Genomic DNA, 19418 nt, shown 5'->3' with positions numbered 1-19418 from the left:
TGCTTAACAAATTCCACTTGTTCCTGCTACTCCCTTGCCACTTTTTTTCGTTGAGGTGTCATCCACTTGGAACTGATAGCCTACATTCATAACATCCATTTCTTCTCCTCCATTTCTCCTAAGATATGGCTTCTATTTCCTCCCATCCCAATAGGCACTCTTAAAAGATCCTTCATGGCAAATTCAGTCTTTCCTGCCAGCCAATCAAAATTCCTCATACTTTGTAGAAGTGTGTGTTTTCATTGGTCATGCTCGCCTTGAAACACTTTCCTCTGTGCTTTCTGATATACTCTTCTGACTGCCTTTCTCCCTTTTCTTCATCGACTCTGCTTCCTCCTGTTCCTTAAAACTGGGCTTCTGCCTTTTGCTCTCTTCTCTTGCCATTTCTGTCTCTTTGTCTCTCTGTCTCTTTCGCTCTCTCCCTCTCCATCTGCCTCTTCTTCCCTCTCCCCCTCTCTCTCTTTCTCTGAGAGCTTGTCTCTCTCATACATAAAATGATCATCACCTTTATGCTAATGATTCTACAACTGTATTGCCAGTTCTATTCTCTCACTGTTATCCTGTACCCCACTCTTGGAAGTCTTGAACTCAGCATATCTGAAATGAGAGGAATCACTTCCCCACTCGAAGCAGGTTTTCCCTCCCAATTTCTCTATCTCTATAAAATGTACAACTTTTCCAGTGGCCCAGGCAGACATCATTGAAGCCATCTTTGCTTCTTTGCCCTTTTTATCCTTCACATCCTCCTAAAAGAACAGTCCCATGTCATGGGGCATGGAGTAGTTTCACTTGCTACTTGTTCTGCCCACTGGTGGAGTGAAATCAACTGAGAGAGCGTGGACCTACCATTCCACTTTTTTTTTTCTCATCTAAGCTAACGATTAATTCCTGGGATTTATTTCTTTGAAGAGAATCATTATTTTTGAAGTTCCAGTTGCAAAATCCATTATCTCTTAATAGGAAAACATCAATTTTTTATTCCTTTAAGCATTTGTTTTCAAAATTTAAAACAATGCTAAGAGATATTAAACATGTAAATTATTACCCCCATTTAAGAAACTATTTGGGGAAAGCAGCATGTAAATCAATGAAGTTAGAATATGCCCTCACACCATACACAAAATAAACTCGAAATGGCTTAAAGACTTAAATGTAACACAGGATACCATAAAACTCCTAGAAGAGAACATAGGCAAAACATTCTCTGATATAAATCATAGCAATGTTTTCTTAGGTCAGTCTCCCAAGGCAATAGAAATAAAAGCAAAAAGAAACAAATGGGACCTAATCAAACTTACAAGCTTTTGCACAGCAAAGGAAACCATAAACAAAAGGAAAAGACAACCTATGAAATGGGAGGAAATATTTGCAAAAGATGCGATCGACAAGGGCTTAATTTCCAAAATATATGAACAGCTCATACAACTCAATAACAACAACAACTACAAAAAACCAAACAACTCAATAAAAAAATGGGCAGAAGATCTAAATAGACATTTCTCCAAAGAAGACATACAGATGGCCAATAGGCACATGAAAAGATGCTCAACATCGCTAATTATCAGAGAAAGGCAAATCAAAACTACAGTGAGGTATCTCCTCTCACTGGTCAAAATGGCCATCAATAAAAAGTCTACAAATAACGAATGCTGGAGAGGGTGTGGAGAAAAGGGAACCCCCCTATACTACTGGTGGGAATGTAAATTGGTAAAACCCACTATGCAAAACAGTATCAAGGTTCCTTAAAAAACTAAAAAATAGAGTTGCCATTTGATCCAGCAATCCCACTCCTGGGCATATATCAGGAGATAACTCTAATTCTAAAATATACATGCACCCCAATGTTTACAGCAGCACTATTTACAATAGCCAAGACATGGCAGCAACCTAAATGTCCATCAACAGATGAATGGATGAAGAAGATGTGGTACATATATACAGTAGAATATTACTCAGCCATAAAAAAGAATGAAATAATGTCATTTGCAGCAACACGGATGGACCTAGAGATTATCATGCTAAGTGAAGTAAGTCAGGCAGAGAAAGATAAATACCATATGATATCACTTATATGTAGAATCTAAAATAAGATACAAATGAACTTATTTACAAAACAGAAACAGACTCACAGACATAAAAAACCAACTTATGGTAACCAAAGAGGAAAGAGGGTGGGGAAGGGATAAATTAGGAGTTTGGGATTAGCAGATACAAACTACTATATATAAAATAGATAAACAACAAAGCCTTACTGTATAGCATAGGGAACTATATTCAATATCTTGTAATAAGCCATAATGGAAAAGAAAAAACTATATATATATGTATAGACACACACACACATACATGTATAACTGAATCACTTTGCTGTACACCAGAAACTAACACAACATTGTAAATCAAGTATACTTCAATAAAAAAAATTTTTTAAAAACAGATTATTTGGCAATACATCTGAAGAGTCATGAAACATTTGCACCATTTGACAAAATAATCAAAATTCCAAGAAAAGAACAGGCTAGAATCTAAAGGTATTCATTATAGATCTATGGAAAAATAGAAAGCAACCTAACAGTTAATAGAAAAATGGCTTGGTAAATTATGCATGAGAAATTACCAATTTCAATTAGATATCATGCAGCCATTAAAAGGGATAATGGCAAAAGTTAAGTAGCAACCTAAAAACGTACAGAAGAAAAACCCAGAATATAAATTGTGTTTCTGCTATGATTACAGCTAAGTTAAAATTAGGTATGTATTCTGGCAAGAACTGGAAAGAAACGTGGAAAAATAATTTATTTTATTTTAAGATGGTAGAATCTGAATCATCTTTTAAATTTCATTTTCATTTCTTCATTTATTTCAAAAGGCATGGCATAGGCAGTGGCTGTGTGGTATGGACTATGTCTTATGGTGAAAAATATATTTTATATCCTCTACTAGGATACAAACACACACTCATGTATGTAAATTGTATTTCATTATATTGTCTTTATAAGATACATAATTTTTTACATTTTAACATCTCTAAAATTGGGATGCATGTTACAATTGATGGGATCTTGAACTAATAAACGTCAGCCTTTTTTTCTCTCTTGGAGATACATGAATTCATGGTGCCTGTCATAAGTTTCATGACACAGTTACCGTATATGATATATTGTGACATTTTCTCTTCTTTTCTGTTCTATTTTGTATCTTTTTTATTTTTTAACATTGGAAGCAACTCACTAAATTGAGTTTTACAACTCATTAATGCAGAAGCTGGCAAACTATGGTCGGGTTTTTGTATGGCCCATGAGCTAAGAATGGTTTTTGAATACTCGGAAAAAAGAAAAAGAAGAACATTTCATGATATGCAACAATTAAAAGAAATTCAAGCTTCAGTGTCATAAATTTTTCTTGGAACCCAGGCATTCATTCATTTATATATCATCTATGACTACTTTAACATTGCAAGGGCAGACTTGAGTAGCTGTGACAGAGACCATATGGCTACAAAGCTTGAAATATTTATCATGTGGCTCTTTATAAATCAAGTTTGCAGAACCTACACTAATGTATGGCAATTCATTGTTCAGAACACTTCTGATGTAGTAGCAGGAACACAGAGAAAGAAGATCTGGATCCAAATTTTGACTCCACCATTGCTACTACCTTTTCATTTACAAATAGATAGCATGCCTATCTGATAGTGGTGAGTTTTGTGTGATCATTTATCTAAAATGCTTGGCCCATAGTAGCTACTTGGAAAGTGTTAGGTATTTTTCCTCTTTCCTTTTAAATTTGTCTTAAGCCATGACCCCCACGATCTTCCATCACAGATAATGATAATTACTACCATGCCACCATCCCCTTTCCAGGGCAGTCTTGAGGGCAAAGTCCAAAGTGGTCTTCCACAAGTGTGAAATTTTTGATGTTTCACATTTTATCCTAAAATTTCAAAGGGGTTTTTCATTCTACTCCAAGGTATATCCATGTTTGTTTCAATATAAAAGTAATTTTTAGGTCGAATAAAATGGGCAATCCTGGAAGATTTACCATGTTTGTCTTGGGGCTTTGTGTGTATCTTTGCTCAGTACCATGTATCTGCATTTCCCAGTTTGAGAAGCACAGGTTTATACATGAGATTTTTTGTTGCTGTCATTGTTTTAAGAACTTTCTTTTCCAGAACTCACCTTTGTCACTTGGTTGTAGTTAATAGGAGTGAAGAGAAGCTATTTTTAAAGGAGGCCATTCAAGTTGGGTTTGAGAATGGAAGATGCTAGTACCTAGGAAGGATCATTAAAATCAAAGATCAGTCCTGAGCTTGCAGGTGCAAAGCTGATGTTTTCTAGAGTTCCCTGAAGCAGTTAGGATTAGCTGGACTTACTCAGCTGATGGAGCTCACAAGAGACTCATGCCAGAGGTTTACTGAATGATTTGCAAAAAGAAATTATCAAATGCACTGGAACAATATCATTGCTTTTTCTCCCTACAGATAAAAGTTATATGGAAAGCCAAACCACAGCCAGAAAGCTACTTGCTGAGCATAGAATCAGAGGAGTATCTGAATGATCTTCATGGCTATTGTATCAAACTCAAAAGTCTTGGCGTATCCATTTGCATGCTGGGTGAGTGCCTACCAATCAAACCAAAACACCCATGTTCATCAGTCAGAGTCTCCTATACAGTGCTAAAGGTAGCTGACACATTATATTCTTAACCTTGGGGTTTTTCCCTTTTCTTGATTCCAAGCCAACCTTCCCCTTCCCTACCAAATACACTTCTGCTTACTCATTCTTTCTTCAGATGTTAAAACCATTGATTAGCATACAGTGGTGTAATTCAAAGTGTATCCCATAGAATAATAAATAAGCTTGGAAATTTTGGGGTAAGTGAAGTTAAACTGTTTATTGTTGCGTGACTTCTCAGAGTTTTTATGTATCAATGTGAATCACGAAACTCCAAGAAGGGAGCCTACTATGTGACATGTCTCAAACTTTTTTTCTGTATATTTGATTTCTCAGAGCATCTCTCAGGACTAATAGAAGTAGAAAATGCTGGGCTCCAGTTCTCTTCCCTTCACATTTGTTCAAGTCTTGATAACATTATAGGTCCTAGTCATACCATCAGCCTAAAGAAATCCTACCGTGTTAGAGTGACTTCTGCAGGAAGATCATGTTATCTGGTTTATATTGAATCCATCAGCTTAAATTTCTTAGTTGAAATGAGGTCACCTAACATACTGATATATTCATATAACAAATATATATACATATATATGTATTTTTTACTAAAATGATAGTAACCACATTTGAAAAATAAATTGGCTAAAGAAAGGATTACTGCTATCCTCACTATCTTAATTCAACAATGAGCAAAAAAAACTAAGGATTTCTTTTGTATGCTCTTAGAGTTTCTTCTCAGTAAATAAATTTTAAAAAATTTTACCTAAGTCATTCATTTTAAAAAATAATTAAAAGTACCTAGTTTTCACTGTTTTGATATTCATGTCTTGCTTTAAAATCATCAATTTAGAAACATCTTCCAAAAGGTTGTCTAATCCTTTCCCATACATACAGAAAATATGGTGCTTAATCCATCTGAAATATGTTCACCTGCTACTATATTTAAAGACATTTCCAAGAAAGGGAAAGACAATTTACTGTCATCAGTTATTCTTTCTCGTGTCTGCCTATCTCCTCCACCACAATGGCTGCCTTCCTTCCTACAATATTTGGGGAAAGGGAAGTATGTTTCAAGTCTACATCTAAGTAAGTCTGTGCAGCTTCTCCATTGTCCTATGGCTTCTACCCACAGCTCCTAGGGTCGTCTTGGGCCTCTGTTCACTTCACTCTTGGTCACTGCCCAGAATTCTGGGCTGCAATGCCAAATGATTTCACTGGGGGGTGGGGTAGGGGTAGGGGGCTCAGGTAGAGGAGGCCACAATTCCCTCATTATTAAGCAATAGAATTTTACTGGATATTTGTGGGTTTAAAAAAAAAAGAAGAAGAGAAATTTCAGTTCATCCCAAAACAGGAAGCAATATTAGACATTACTCTTCTTATAAGTCCAATGTCTTCCCTGTCACTCGTAGTTTCTCAAGCCAGGCCTGCTGCTATGCTACTGGGAGATGCCTCTCCTTTTTCCGTCTTCCTAGGTGTCAGCTTAACATCCCCAAATTGCTGTTAACTTTCTAGTGCAGAGCAATCTATCCATCTAACCAGTGGTTCTTCACTGGGGACAATTTTGCCCCTTCCCCAGGGGACATTTGTCAATATCTGGAGACAGTTTTGATTGTCATGACTGAGCAGCGAGGTTCTACTGGCATCTAATGGGTAGAGGCCATGGAGGCTGCTAAATATCCTACACTGTACAGGACAGGTTCCCATAACAAAGAATTATCCAGCCTAAAACGTCAGGAATGCAGACGCTGAGAAACCCTGATCTAATCCCAAACCAAGCCAACCAAACTAGGATCAGGGCATAAGTCTGCAAATCCAGATTCTGATCAAGTTGTTTTGCTAAACAATGGGCCAATTACATCAAGACTCCACCCCTAGCAATATAAAGAATCAACATTTCTCTAGCATATCCTTATTTGATTTCTGAGCAGTGACCATGCCCACTAATTTTTTAAAAGTAAGAAGAACAGTAGAAACATTTTTACTTCCCCTGTTCAGAAAAAGTCCTTTAAGGCTGGAGATTTTTTATTCTAGTTACAATTGTGTCTAAACTGCTTTTCTTTTGTGTAAGTATAAACACTCCTTTTTCTGAAGCCTTACTAAAAGAGGTACTGTGTTGAGCCTCTGCCGGTGGCAGAAAACCACGAACCATGCCCATGGTGGGTGACTCTGCAGCTGCAGAATTCAGGAGATTAGTGCTGTGGTCAGAATGTGACTTATTTGTGTAGTTTATTTCACTTGAGTGTTGCGCACATCTCATCATGGTGCTTGCCTTATTGTATCATAATTCCCTAGTTACCTATTTGACTCCAATACTCGGTCTACTGCACTTCTCAAATGTAAGGTCCTTAAAGGCATCTCCAATCCCAGGACAGTGTGGGGCCCATAGAAGACCCTCAACGGTTGTTTGCTGAATAAATACATGAGTAACTGCTCAGTAGAACCAGGTAGAAATGAAATAACATAGTCTAAGTTTAGGTTGAAGTATAAAGAAAGACTTGCAATAATTATGCACATGTGGAAAAGTAAAGTTCCAGTCACATGAATGCGAAGTTTCACAACACTAATTCCTTTAGAGAGTGATTTTTTTAGAAAGCATTTCCTTTTAATCTACTTCCTCTGGTCCCATTTACTCAGAGAAACAGAACAGCAATTCTAAAAAATAATGTATGTAAACACACAAATGTATTTTAACTGTTTCTGTGACCTGTAAGGATCTAAAACTGGAGTATGTAACAAAAATGCATAGAGAGGCCCCAACCCTAGAGATTTTAAACAATATGATATGAGGCCCAGGAAACTGGCATTTTAAAGAAATACAGCTTGTGGGACTTCCCTGGTGACGCAGTGGTTGGGAATCCACCTGCCAATGCGGGGTTCATGGGTTCGATCCCTGGTCAGGGAAGATCACACATGCTACGGAGCAACTAAGCTGATGAGCCACAACTACTGAGCCCGCGTGCTACAAGTACTGAAGCCCGTGTGCCTAGAGCCCGTGCTCTGCAACAAGAGAAGCTACTGCAATGAGAAGCCCGTGCACCACAACGAAGAGTAGCCCCCGCTCGGCGCAACTAGAGAAAGTCCATGCGCACAGCAACGAAGACCCAACACAGCCAAAAATAATTAATTAATTAATTAAAAAAATAAATACATTTTGTGATTCTGATGTAGTTCATTTGGAGTCTCATTTTGAGAGACATTGTTTGTAACAATAGCTCATAAACTAAGGTATGACTTGGAGCTATCGGAAGAGTTTCCTAAAAGTGAAGACAACAACAACAATAATAATAACAATAATGCATGTTCTCAGACCTCAGCCTACTGGTGTTTATTCTCATTCACCAGTAAAACATGACTTTTAGGAGAAGTGTGGCTGGAATCCCTTAAATCTTGTCCACCTACAGTCTGAATTGGTCATGTTCTAGACTGGAGAGGGCCTAACTCCAACCACAGGTTAATTTAAGTGGCCCAGCTCAGTGAAAAGGGGGACTACCAAGAAGCAAAGTTCATTAAAGTAGGATGCAAAGACAGATGCAGACTTCCTAAAGGAGAATTCTAAGTGCCTGTGAGGGCTTTGTAGCAAGTCTGCTGTCATTGTTTATTAATTTTGGCTCATTTTATTTCAAACCACAGGGTTTTAGTTGGGCTTAACAAAATATTTTATTCTTATTACTCTTATGTTCAAAAGTCATCAGTAGGTTTAATAAAATGAAATGAAGGTGGGAGTGAAGAATAAAAGAGAGAGTTACTCCAGTAACTAGGCAAGGGCTGGTAGAAAGAAAGGAAGGTGAAACACGAAGAGTCTGCCTAGAGTCTGAGAGTAGGAGCCCAGATGTTGCATGTCGTGGCCAAACCCCAGGAAGTGAAACAGCACTGAGGAAGGTGAGACACCAGCCCACGTCCAACTCACCAAGAGTTTATCTGCCAGACTCCTGAGAGACCTGGATCCTTCCACTGTAGAAGGCTCCCCAAGATAGGAAAGGAATGCTCAAGCATCACTTTTTTTGGGGGGGGTTGCCACGCTGCGTGGCTTATGGGATGTGGGATCTTATTACCCTAACCCGACCAGGGATCGAATACGGGCTCTCGGCAGTGAAAGCGCGGAGTCCGCTGGACTGCCAGAAGAGTCCCCCTCAAGGACCACTTTCTAACCTACAGCTCCTTACTTATACTTTCACTGCACACTCCTCATCTAGCAGAAGCTCCAAAGAGCAGGGACTTTGTTTGCTCACTGCTGGCCTCAATTTTTTAGTTGCCCAGAGATGTAGTTCTTGATGTTTTGAATACAAGAACATATAAACAAACACCAAATCCAACATCTCAGGATCTCATGGGCAGGAAGGAAAATGTTGTTCCAAGCAACAGGCAGTAAGTTCTAAGAGGGACAGCTGGATAAATAGTACAAAGATCATGGTCTTCTGATAAGCTTTATTTTTCTTATTTCTGGTATAAACACTCTTAATTTGATAAAAACTGAATTCTGGTAACTATTGGTAAATTCCTGTACCAGTTTAAAGGAACAGAAGTTGGGATATATGTTAAGGACAAAGGAAACTAGCCAACAGCTCATTAGAATGCTTTCATGTCTTTGATTTTGGATAAGGTAAACATCAAAATAATATTTGAAAGGCGAACTTCATAAAACAAAAAAACAGAAAGTGATGGTTCATCCAAATACTTCATCTTCAGAGATTATTTATAATTCTGTATGTTGACATTACCTCTCCTAGAATGGGTTTTTAAAGACTTCTTTGAGAAGGTGTGAGAGAAACCTTTGACAATTTATTTGGTCAAAAATATTTGTAAGGTCTTCAAGACATTTGTGTAACCCCCTTCCTTAGGCACTAAAAATTTGTTAATTTTTAAATTTGAAAAAATTTTCTTCTTTTTTTCCCTTAGATTCCATATATATGCGTCAGCACACTGTACCCGTCCTTTCATGCACATCTGTATTTCTCGGTTCTCGTCAGTAGCCAGAGAAAGATGGATAAAAAGATATGATCCCATCCCAAGCAGAGGGTGATGGGTATTTCAAGCTGTGTAAAATTTATGTTCTGTCTTAAAATATTTCTTAGTTTATTACACAGGATCCAATTTGTTGCATTTTGCTGATAATGCAACACCAGCAAAACGGGCATATTATACAGGCTTGTACTTGATCCTAACAAAATAAGACAAAGGCAAAAATTAGGCTTATTTTTCCAGGAAAAAAAAATATCTGGAGAAAGTATACTTAAAGATGTAATGAAAAAGTATTAATTAAAGTTGTTTGGTAGTCAAAATTTAACTGTTTAGTATTAACTAAAACTGTTTGGTAACATTCAGGTGTGAACAGATACATTTGGTGTTTTTTAGAAAGGCACAAAGGACTTAATATTTTAAAACATATTCTTTCCAGTAGAACTAACAATGTAGATTCCTTCATGGGTTTGTGACTGTTTTGTCACACAAATTAGTCAAAAGCTAAAAGTTGTCCTAGATTTTGCTTCTGGAACTCTTTAAATTTCCATCCCTTCTTTTGGGAGAATTTGGTTCTGGTTCACCCAATAATGCTTCAAATCTGAGTCCAATAACTTGCTAGACCTGCATAGCAGTGTCTGAGATCAACAAGCAAGATCTGTGTGAAACCCCAAAAGCTTCATCAGTAAAACATTTGATGGAAGTCTTAAAAAGTTCTTGTGTCATTTGAAAGCATAGGAGAAACAAGACCCCCAGGACCACCTAGTTCCTTAATTGAAGACTACAACTTATCATGGATGCCCTAAGCAGTCATCAGTTCTGGCTAGACAATTAGATTTTGGCTTGTTGGTTCATAGCATATATATACTTGATATACATATTTAGATTGCCTTAGGGTTTTTATTCTTAATATATGTAATCATAATAAAATAATGTAGAACTGCAAAGAATGGGTGATTAGGCCAAACATATTCTCAGTAAAGATATACCCTTGAAGCTATTGATTGTTTGCTTTTTGACCATATTTTACTATCTTGAGGATTTCTTAGCTATATAGTGAACACATCTTCTCCATCCCTGTCACCAAGGTAACATAAGAGAGCAAGAGTGAAGACTAGTTCAAGGATTTTTATCACATTTCTAGACTCAGGAGGCAATTTAGAAGACTGAATTTAAATGTCAAAAAAGTGTAATTTTAAGATATTTCTCATTGGCTTAAGAAGATAGGATCAAAGTATTTTTAATTTGGATTTTCTGGTAATTTCCAAATGTATTTCTATGTATACCATGCATATGATGATTCCAGCCTTCTCTATATTTTCCACTTCCCCATGGATGACTGACATCTTCCCTTTCCCAACTCTCAGGAGATGACCTTGATGTTTTCATGCACAGGTAATAAAAGCGTTGTGCATGTACAGCCCATCTGCCTTCCTCTACTCTTACAAAAAAATTTTTTTTTGCATCAGTTTATTAAGTAGCCAATAGAGTATAAGATCTTGCTGAATATATCTTAAGATGCAACTCATTCTATAAGTATTCTGCATATCTCTTTGCAACTGACTTGGCTAAGAGTTTTATTTTAGTGAGTAACTATCTGTTTGTTTATTTAGTTTTAGTTCCAATTCTATTTGTTATCCTATTTGTTATATATTGATATCTGTCTCTTGTAGCCACAGTGGCTTGGAAATTAAGGTAGAGTTTATTTGACAGAAATTCTGGTTTTAAATTATGTTTTTTATAATTTATAAATTTATAAATTATGTCTTTTCCTAATGACATTTTTTAAAAAGCCTTGTTTTTCAAAATTGAAATTGATTCTAAAACAATAAAAATTGAGTTGTTTTCTTTTTATTAAATTTTGAGTTTGTTATTATATTCTGGATATAAATCCTTTATCAGATATATTATTTATAAATATTTTCTTCCAGTCTGTAATTTGTCTTTTTATTTTCTTAACAGTGTCCTCTGAGGAGCAGAAGTTTTAAATTCTGACAGAGTTCAATATATCATTTCCTTTTATGACTCATGCCAATAAGTCATAACATCATATCATTCATTTTATGACTCTCATACTTATGAGCCGCTCATATCCTATCTATGAAATCTTTGCCTAATCCAAGGTCACAAAGATTTTTTTTCCTATGTTTTCCACTAGAAGTTTTACAGTTCCCAGTTTTACATGTAGGTCTATGATCCATTTTGAGTTAATTTTTGTATGGTAATGGGAGATACAGATCCAAGTTCAATTTTTTGCCTGTGGATATCCAAATGTCCAGCATCTCTTGTTGCAAAGTCTATTTTTTCCCTCATTGAATTGTCTTTATACTTTTATCAAAAATCAGTTGTGTATATATGTGTTCATCTATTTGGGGGCTCATTCTTTTCCATTGATCTATATTTCTATCTTGGTGCGAACATCTCATTGAGTTGATTACTGTAACTTTATAATGTCATGATACCAAGTGGTGTTAGTCCTCTAATTTCGCTGTTCTTTCTCAAAATTATTTTGGCTAGTTTAGGTCCTATGCATTTCCATCTGAATTTTAGAATCAATTTGTCAATTTCTATCAAAAAGCCTGCTGAAATTTTGATTGGGATTGTGTTGAATCTACAGATCAACTTGGAGAAAATTGAAATCTTAATAATACTGAGTCTTCCAACCCATGAATATATCTCTATATTCATATCTCTAGATTCATATCCAATATATTGGGTTGACCAAAAAGTTCATCGTAACATTTTAAGATGTTATGGAAAAACCTGAACGAACTTTTTGGCCAACCCAATATCTCTCTATTAATTTTGGTTTTCAATTTTTCTAAGCAATGTTTTATTGTTTTCAGTATATAAGTCATTAGTTTTGAAGAATTTGATTATGATGTGTCTTGGTGTAGTTTTCTTTATTTTTCTTGTGCTTGAATTTGGGGGTTTATAATTTTCACCAAACTTGAAAGTTTTTTGGCTATTATTTTTTCAAATTTTTTTCTGCCTTCCCCTGATTCTCTCATCTCTTGATAACTCAAATTACACATATATTTGTTCACCTGAAGTTGTACAACAGCTCACTGATACTCTGTTCACTTTTTAAAAATCTCCTTTGTTCTACACATTACATTTTACATAGTACCTATCAGTCTATCTGAAAATTCACTAATTTTTTTTATATCCAATGTTCAATCTTCTGCTAATCACACCCAGTGTATTTTTTATTTTAGACATTGTATTTCTATTTGGGTCTATTTTTTATATCTTTCATGTCTCCATTTAACATTTTGAAAATATCAAATATAGTTATAATCACTATTTCAATATTCTTGTCTGCTAATTCTAATATATTTAGTTCTGAGTTTATTTCGATTGACTGATTATTTCCTTTACTATGAGGTTGTATTTTTCCTGATCCCTAGTAATAATTTGCATGCCTGGTAATTTTTTATTTGATGGCAGTCATTGTCAATTTTACCTTGTTATATGTTTTACTTTTACGATACTTACATAAATACTCTTGCACTTTGTTCTGGGACATAGTTATGTTATGTGGAAAGAATCTGATTTTTTCAAGTCTTGCTTTATGATTTATTAGGTGGGATCAGAACAGTCCTCAGTATAGAACTAATTATTCGCCACTACCAAGACAACATCCTTCTAAGTACTTTACCCATTGCCCCATGAATCATGAGGTTTTCCAGTGTGATTTCTGGGTACAAGAACTATTCTGACCCTGTACGAGTGCCAGGCACTCTTCCTTTACCCATTCCAGGTGATTCTGTCCCTGGTCTAAGGCAGTTTCCTCACATGCATATGCTCGTTGGTACTCAACCGAAGATTCAAGGAAAACTCTTCAGATCTTCAGATAGCTCTGTACAGCTTTTTTTTTCTCAGTACTCTTTCCTGTGAACTCTAGTCACCTTGTTCACGCCAGACTTTCAGCTCCCTCTCAAGTCAGGGAATCATCCAGGCTCCACCTGGGTTTTCCCTTTTCTGCACTACAGACTGGAATCTCTTTTAAGACAGCAAGCAATGGTAAATATAGGGCTCATCTCACTTGTCTCCTTCCTTTTAGGAATCACAGTTATTCAATGTATGATATCCAGTGTCTTGAAAACTATTGCTTCGTATATTTTCCTCATTTATTGGTTGTTTAAAGGTGGGAGAATAAATCTGGTCCTGTTACTCCATCTTGGCCAGAAGTATAATTTAGTTCCTAGAATATTTATTTGGAGAAGGATAACCGGTACTATTCGTTATCAGGAAAGAAAGGAAAAAGAAAAGAAAGAAAGTTAGTTATTTGGTTTTAAACAAATGTTGTAGAGAAAGGTTGTTGGGAGGCAGCAAAATGAGAAAAAAAATAGTGTAGAGTTTTTCATGAAGCTAAGTTTATTTCATTTAAATGGCAGTTCCTTATGCTGAGATGATATACTTGCTAAGTTTCGTGTGTTAAAAAGACTTCCATTTGATTTTTTTTACCTTGTAAAATTAAAAATTGGTGACTCTTCAAAAAAAAAATACTGGCCTATCAAATTCCATAGTCTAGAAAGGAGTGGTAAGTTTGGGGACTAAGAACAGGTAAACTCCAGGTGGCTGAGAAATAACTGATTTCTGAGTTGACAAATAAAAAGCAATTCTTTGAAGGTTGAGATTGTATCTTTCTTCATCATTTTATTTCCAGTGTTGAGCATGTAGTTGGTGCTCAATATATGCTTGTTGAATGAGTGAATGAATGAATGAATGAATTTGGTGCCTAATCACCCAAGGACTGCTGGTCTGGCAGCTCAGGAATTTTCCAGTGCAGCCCTCTTAATTGATCTGCTTCATTAAAATAGAAACAGTGAGACTAACTGGCTTTGACACAGGTTTATTTCCCAGGTCACTGCTATGACTGTCATACTCCTCAGTAAACAAATTGTTGTGCAAGGCGCCTGAGGCAAAGGACCTAACAAGTTGGCAGGATTTTGGACCATGACAACACAGATAGGGAGAGAAGAAAGAGTGCAGCATTAACTGGTGAATCTGACAAGATTTAGGAACAGATATAAAACTGGCAAAGAATTGACCAGGCAGACACCTGCCCTGTGCGTTACAACCCTGGTCACTTAACCAGAATCACCTGAGTTACTAAGATACTAAGCCCTATATCCAGAGATTCAGATTCAATTAGTCTGAGGTGAGGCAAGGAAATTGGCTTATTTTTGAAGCCTTTAGGTAATTCTATTGTACAGCTCAGATTACAAATTACTGTGTCAAGCCAAGAAATCAACAATCCCCATCCTTCCACCTTTGCTGATCTCTACCATTTAAAAGGTGTTCTATTCTCCAGTAAGGTGCTACTAGTAAGAGGTATGCATTGTAAAAGTGCAAGTCAGATGTTGGCAAATATGAAACTCAGTTTTTGTATTGGTGCCCATTTCCCTTTTACAAGCCCCCATTTCTGTTACAGCAGGAAAATAAAATATAGTACAATCAGGTAAGTGTCCATCTAATTTAGTATATCTGTGGTCAAATTCAGGTATTATTATTTCAATCACTATCCAGTTCAAAATTCTTTCTTCAAACTGCCTTCACTCCCAACGCTTACTGAAATTCCAGAGGTGGAATCTCATGCTTGACTTTTGTGAAGGCTTCAGGGAGATGGGAAGATCAGGAAAAATGAGCTAACTGACACAGGACAGTGGGCAGGAAACTGAATAGGGGGTTACAGTCACTTCTCTGCTGATTCTAGCTGGCAATGTCATCACCCAGTCTGGTTGTGGGTATGTTCCTGCTGGCTGAGGAATCCTTGTATGCTCCTGGCATCCTGAGATTCACTTCTGCTTCATCCCCAGAGTGGTGGTCTGCCATGAGTCTCTCTTGGCAGAATTCCTTCACTCCTACCCAACCTTTATAAGGCCTGAGGCAAATGGAGGCCCACATATCTTAAGTCTATATATTTAAGAACTATTAATCAAGTTAACAAATTGTTAAATGAAATATGTTCTATTGTCCTAACTTGAAAATATACTTTGTAAGAACAAGTCAGAAAAATATATATAAAGCTTAGAGTTAGCAAAATATCAATTAAATCAATTAGATTTAATTTGGATTATACATGACTGAGTGTTCTCTTGATGGGCTGGCTATGTTTGGATGAGCAATAGTTCAGAAATTAATATATATTTGTTTCCTAGAATCTAAATTTTTTGACCTTCAAGTAAAGGCACTAACTCTGTTGATATGATCAAAATTTTCACACATATAAATAAAATGTGAATTTCTTTAACTCTCAAAAAACTTTTTTTCACACGTAACTTGTATTCTTATGTCAGTAATAATTAAATAGTTTAAAAAATAAAATGTAATTATATTTAACCTGTATAAAATTTGGATTAATTTTTAAGAAAATTTAAAATAGATGTAAACAAATAAAACTATTTTTTAATTCTAAAATAAGTAAGATTTCTTTTAAAATATTTTAAATTATTTATTAAAATTAAAAGGCAACTACAAATTACAGTGTAGCAATTCATTTTTTTCACCATATTTTAAGTCAAAATGATTTATTAAAACTGAAAATTTAAAATTTTTAAGCATTTAAATTAAATTTTATTAAATATTTTTTAAAAAGTAAAATGATTTGTCATTCTAGAATTTAATGCCCATGAAATTGCCAGTATAAAGGAAAGGAATCATGTTTCATGCGTGCTACAACTAGACCTACATATATACACATTTAAGGATTATACAAACAATACTACAGTTGTTTCTCAGCTATCAGGTTAACTATTGAAAATACTGGGCAAATTTATGAACACCTCTGGAAGTACAAACTTAAACATGAAGAGGAAGAAGAAAATGGACAGTTGACACTGTGAGGGAACAAATATTTCATTATAAAGGAATCTTCTGCACTCACACTATTTGAGAGAAAGAGCTTATAAATAAATTTGTCTTTTTTCTCCCTGAAGTATTTGCATTGAATGCACTGCTAAAATTCTCCCCATACTTCCAAGCAACCTCTGCAGAAGCACAGCCCACAAACCTTCAGGGCTTTGGACACAACTGCCTTTTGTTTAGAGTATCTAAAGGAGTGAAGAAGCTTTCCCTAGAACCTGAAAAGTGTCAGTCTGTGCCAGCTCTGATCTCAGATCCCTGGTGGCAGCAGTACCATGTGGTTTTGGCAAATGCATTTGTTGGCAATATGCAGAACCCTCTCAATCATGGGGTCAAGGACAGGGGCCCCTCTTCCCTGGGACTAAGTAAGGCTGGTACTTGTCCCTTTGTTGCATGTGTATCCAGGGAATGGGGGTTTGCTTAGCAAGATGACTTATGCTTCCAACCATCTTATGGGACCTCTGGGCCACTGGGAAGCTTGGACTTACCATTACAACCACCTTGGCTCTGTGGAAAACTGGGAGGTGATTTGTGGCCTCTCCTGACTTGTCCTCTTTCTGATGCCCTCTGCCTGTGTCCAAAGCTCTCTGATGTCTTCTGCCTGTGCCCTGGCAGCCCCGGACGTGCCAGTGGGTTCTGCCACTCAGCAAGCCCCTGTGTTCAGGTGTTCCCCTGAACTTCACAGGACCTTCTTTGCGGATCCTCTTTATAGGAAATGACGACAAGTGCTCTCCTTTCTGAAGAGAGTGACGGTGTGAAAAGAATGTGTTCCAACTCTAACACTCCAAGATTTCTTCAAGGAGTCACCCGGCTTTCTCTCCAATAGCTCTATAGACTGTCCTCTAGCAGGTGGAGTAGGGCATCTAATTGACTTCTGATTCCCCCGGTGTTTTTGTCTCATACCTGGCTGGTCCTTACTGATCCTATACATCTGTATTTATGTCTGTTCTCTGACCCAGGAAGGGGTTTGTGGTAGCAAAGGGAAGAAAGGAAGACTCGTGGATTGATGTCTCAAGTTATTGTCACAATTAATAGTCTATCAACTTCTCCAGTACCTCTCTTTGGTGGTAATATGAGGGGAGGTGAAAATGGATAGTTCTAGGTTCCCAAAATAGCTTTGGAAAGTCACTACAGCTGGCTGGATGACTGGTCTGAATCAACCAGTAACACCTCTGATGCTATAAAACCCACTCTCCCACAAAACCCCTGGAAGGATACTTTTAAACATGATTCCTCTTCATCCCTATTTGTTTAAGTGAACGGGTCCCTTAAAACACGCTGGGAGGGACTTCCCTGGTGGTCTAGAGGTTAAGAACCCACCTTCAAATGCAGGGGACGGGGGTTTGACCCCTGGTCAGGGAACTAAGATCCCACATGCCGTGGGGTGTGCCACAACCAGAGAGCCCGCATGCTGCAACTACTGAGCCCGCGAGCTCTGAAGCCCGCGTGCCACAACTAGGGAGAAGCCAGCCCGCCATAAAGAAGAGCCGGTATACTGCAACGAAAGACCCTGCATGCCACAGTGAAGGTCCCACGTGCTGCAACTAAGACCAGATGCAGCCAAATAAATAAATAAATATTAAAAGAAAAAAACACCCTGGGAAAATCTGTTCTCTATTTTGCAATCTTGCAACTAACAGGAATCTTCCCTGTATTTACCACAAATGAGGACATTCAGAAACTGAAAGGACTGGAAGAGAAACCCTAATAACAAAGCATTTGTCATTTAAATTCAAATTCTGTTCAGGAAAGTCGGAAGTTGAGAATCTTCGCTTTTCCCAAGCATCTATTTGGCAGGATCAAAGACATAAATAACTGAATGTTATTTTTATCCCTGTGACATTGTTAACATTCTTTTTTAAAACACAAGGTTCAGAAATTGTACTTTTCAAACTCCACATCTGCTTCAATATCTGTGGGGACACCAGGATTGTAGGAATTGCTGTCTGTCAAATCCCTCTCTCCTGAGACTAGAAGCTCCTGGAGGTATCTGGTTGAGCACACAGGCAAAATAGAGAGTGCAGAAACAAAGAGGGCACTGCCATTCCCAGTCAATCACAGGCACTGGAAGAGACTTAGAAATTTCGAGGAAGGCCCTCCAAAGTGTGGGCCCTACTTCGCCAGGTCTAAGTGAGGTACTGTGCTAACAAGTGCCATGCGACCCTCTGGTGTGCATCAGGGTGTAGAGATAAACATAAAGGAGAACTGTCAGCAACATTGCTGATCTTGGTTTAGAAGAGAACCCTTTGTTTTTATTCTATTTCACTCACCCCAACAATATTTATCATGTGCCATGGACCAGGCATTACAGTAGATGCTAAGATGAGTGGTGGTAGTAAGCATGCCCTCAAGGAGTTTATAGTCTAGAGCCATGTTTTAAAATCCTAGCTATTAATTTGAATCACTTTGGGGAACACTTGAAAAATATTTGCTCCCAAGCTCTACCCCAAATCAATATATTCAAATTTTCTGGGGGTGGGGCCCAAGCATCAGAATGCTTTAAAATTCCCTAGGGGGGCTTCCCTGGTGGCGCAGTGGTTAAGAATCCACCTGCCAATGCAGGGGACATGGGTTCGAACCCTGGTCTGGGAAGATCCCACATGCCGCGGAGCAACTAGGCCCGTGAGCCACAACTACTGAGCCTGCGCATCTGGAGCTTGTGCTCCGCAACAATAGAGGCCGCGACAGTGAGAGGCCAGCGCACCGTGATGAAGAGTGGTCCCCGCTCGCCGCAACTAGAGGAAGCCCTCACACAGAAACGAAGACCCAACACAGCCAAAAAAATAAAATATAAATAAATTAATTAATTAAAAAAAAAAATTTCCCTAGGGGATTCTAAATGTGCAGCCAGGGTTGAGAACTACTGACCTAGTAGGCAAGAAATGATGCCGAATGAATGAATATCTTCTGATTCTGTTCTCC

At 37.3% G+C, this 19418-nt stretch overlaps 1 protein-coding gene across 3 annotated transcripts in view; it reads left to right on the top strand.

Annotated features, from left to right (window-relative positions):
- The window catches only part of LOC309624396 (uncharacterized protein), a 109467-nt gene extending 90461 nt beyond the window's left edge, over positions 1-19006 (top strand). The window contains exons 4-6 of one of the 3 annotated variants that reach the window (XM_082382576.1): positions 4481-4613; positions 10933-11021; positions 11589-19006. In XM_082382576.1, coding sequence (XP_082238702.1) covers positions 4481-4613; positions 10933-11000 — 201 coding nt within the window. In that variant the 3' untranslated portion in view covers positions 11001-11021; positions 11589-19006. Of the gene's footprint in view, positions 1-4480; positions 4614-9566 lie in introns of all 3 variants that reach the window. The other 2 variants (XM_082382575.1, XM_082382574.1) reach the window with 2 other exon arrangements.
- Positions 19007-19418: the final 412 nt, after the last annotated feature.

This window comes from Balaenoptera borealis (assembly GCF_965194805.1).
Source record: "Balaenoptera borealis genome assembly, chromosome: 2".
Lineage (NCBI taxonomy): Eukaryota > Metazoa > Chordata > Mammalia > Artiodactyla > Balaenopteridae > Balaenoptera > Balaenoptera borealis.
The sequence above is the reverse complement of the archived record's forward strand: the minus strand, read 5'-3'. Positions and strand labels throughout refer to the sequence as shown.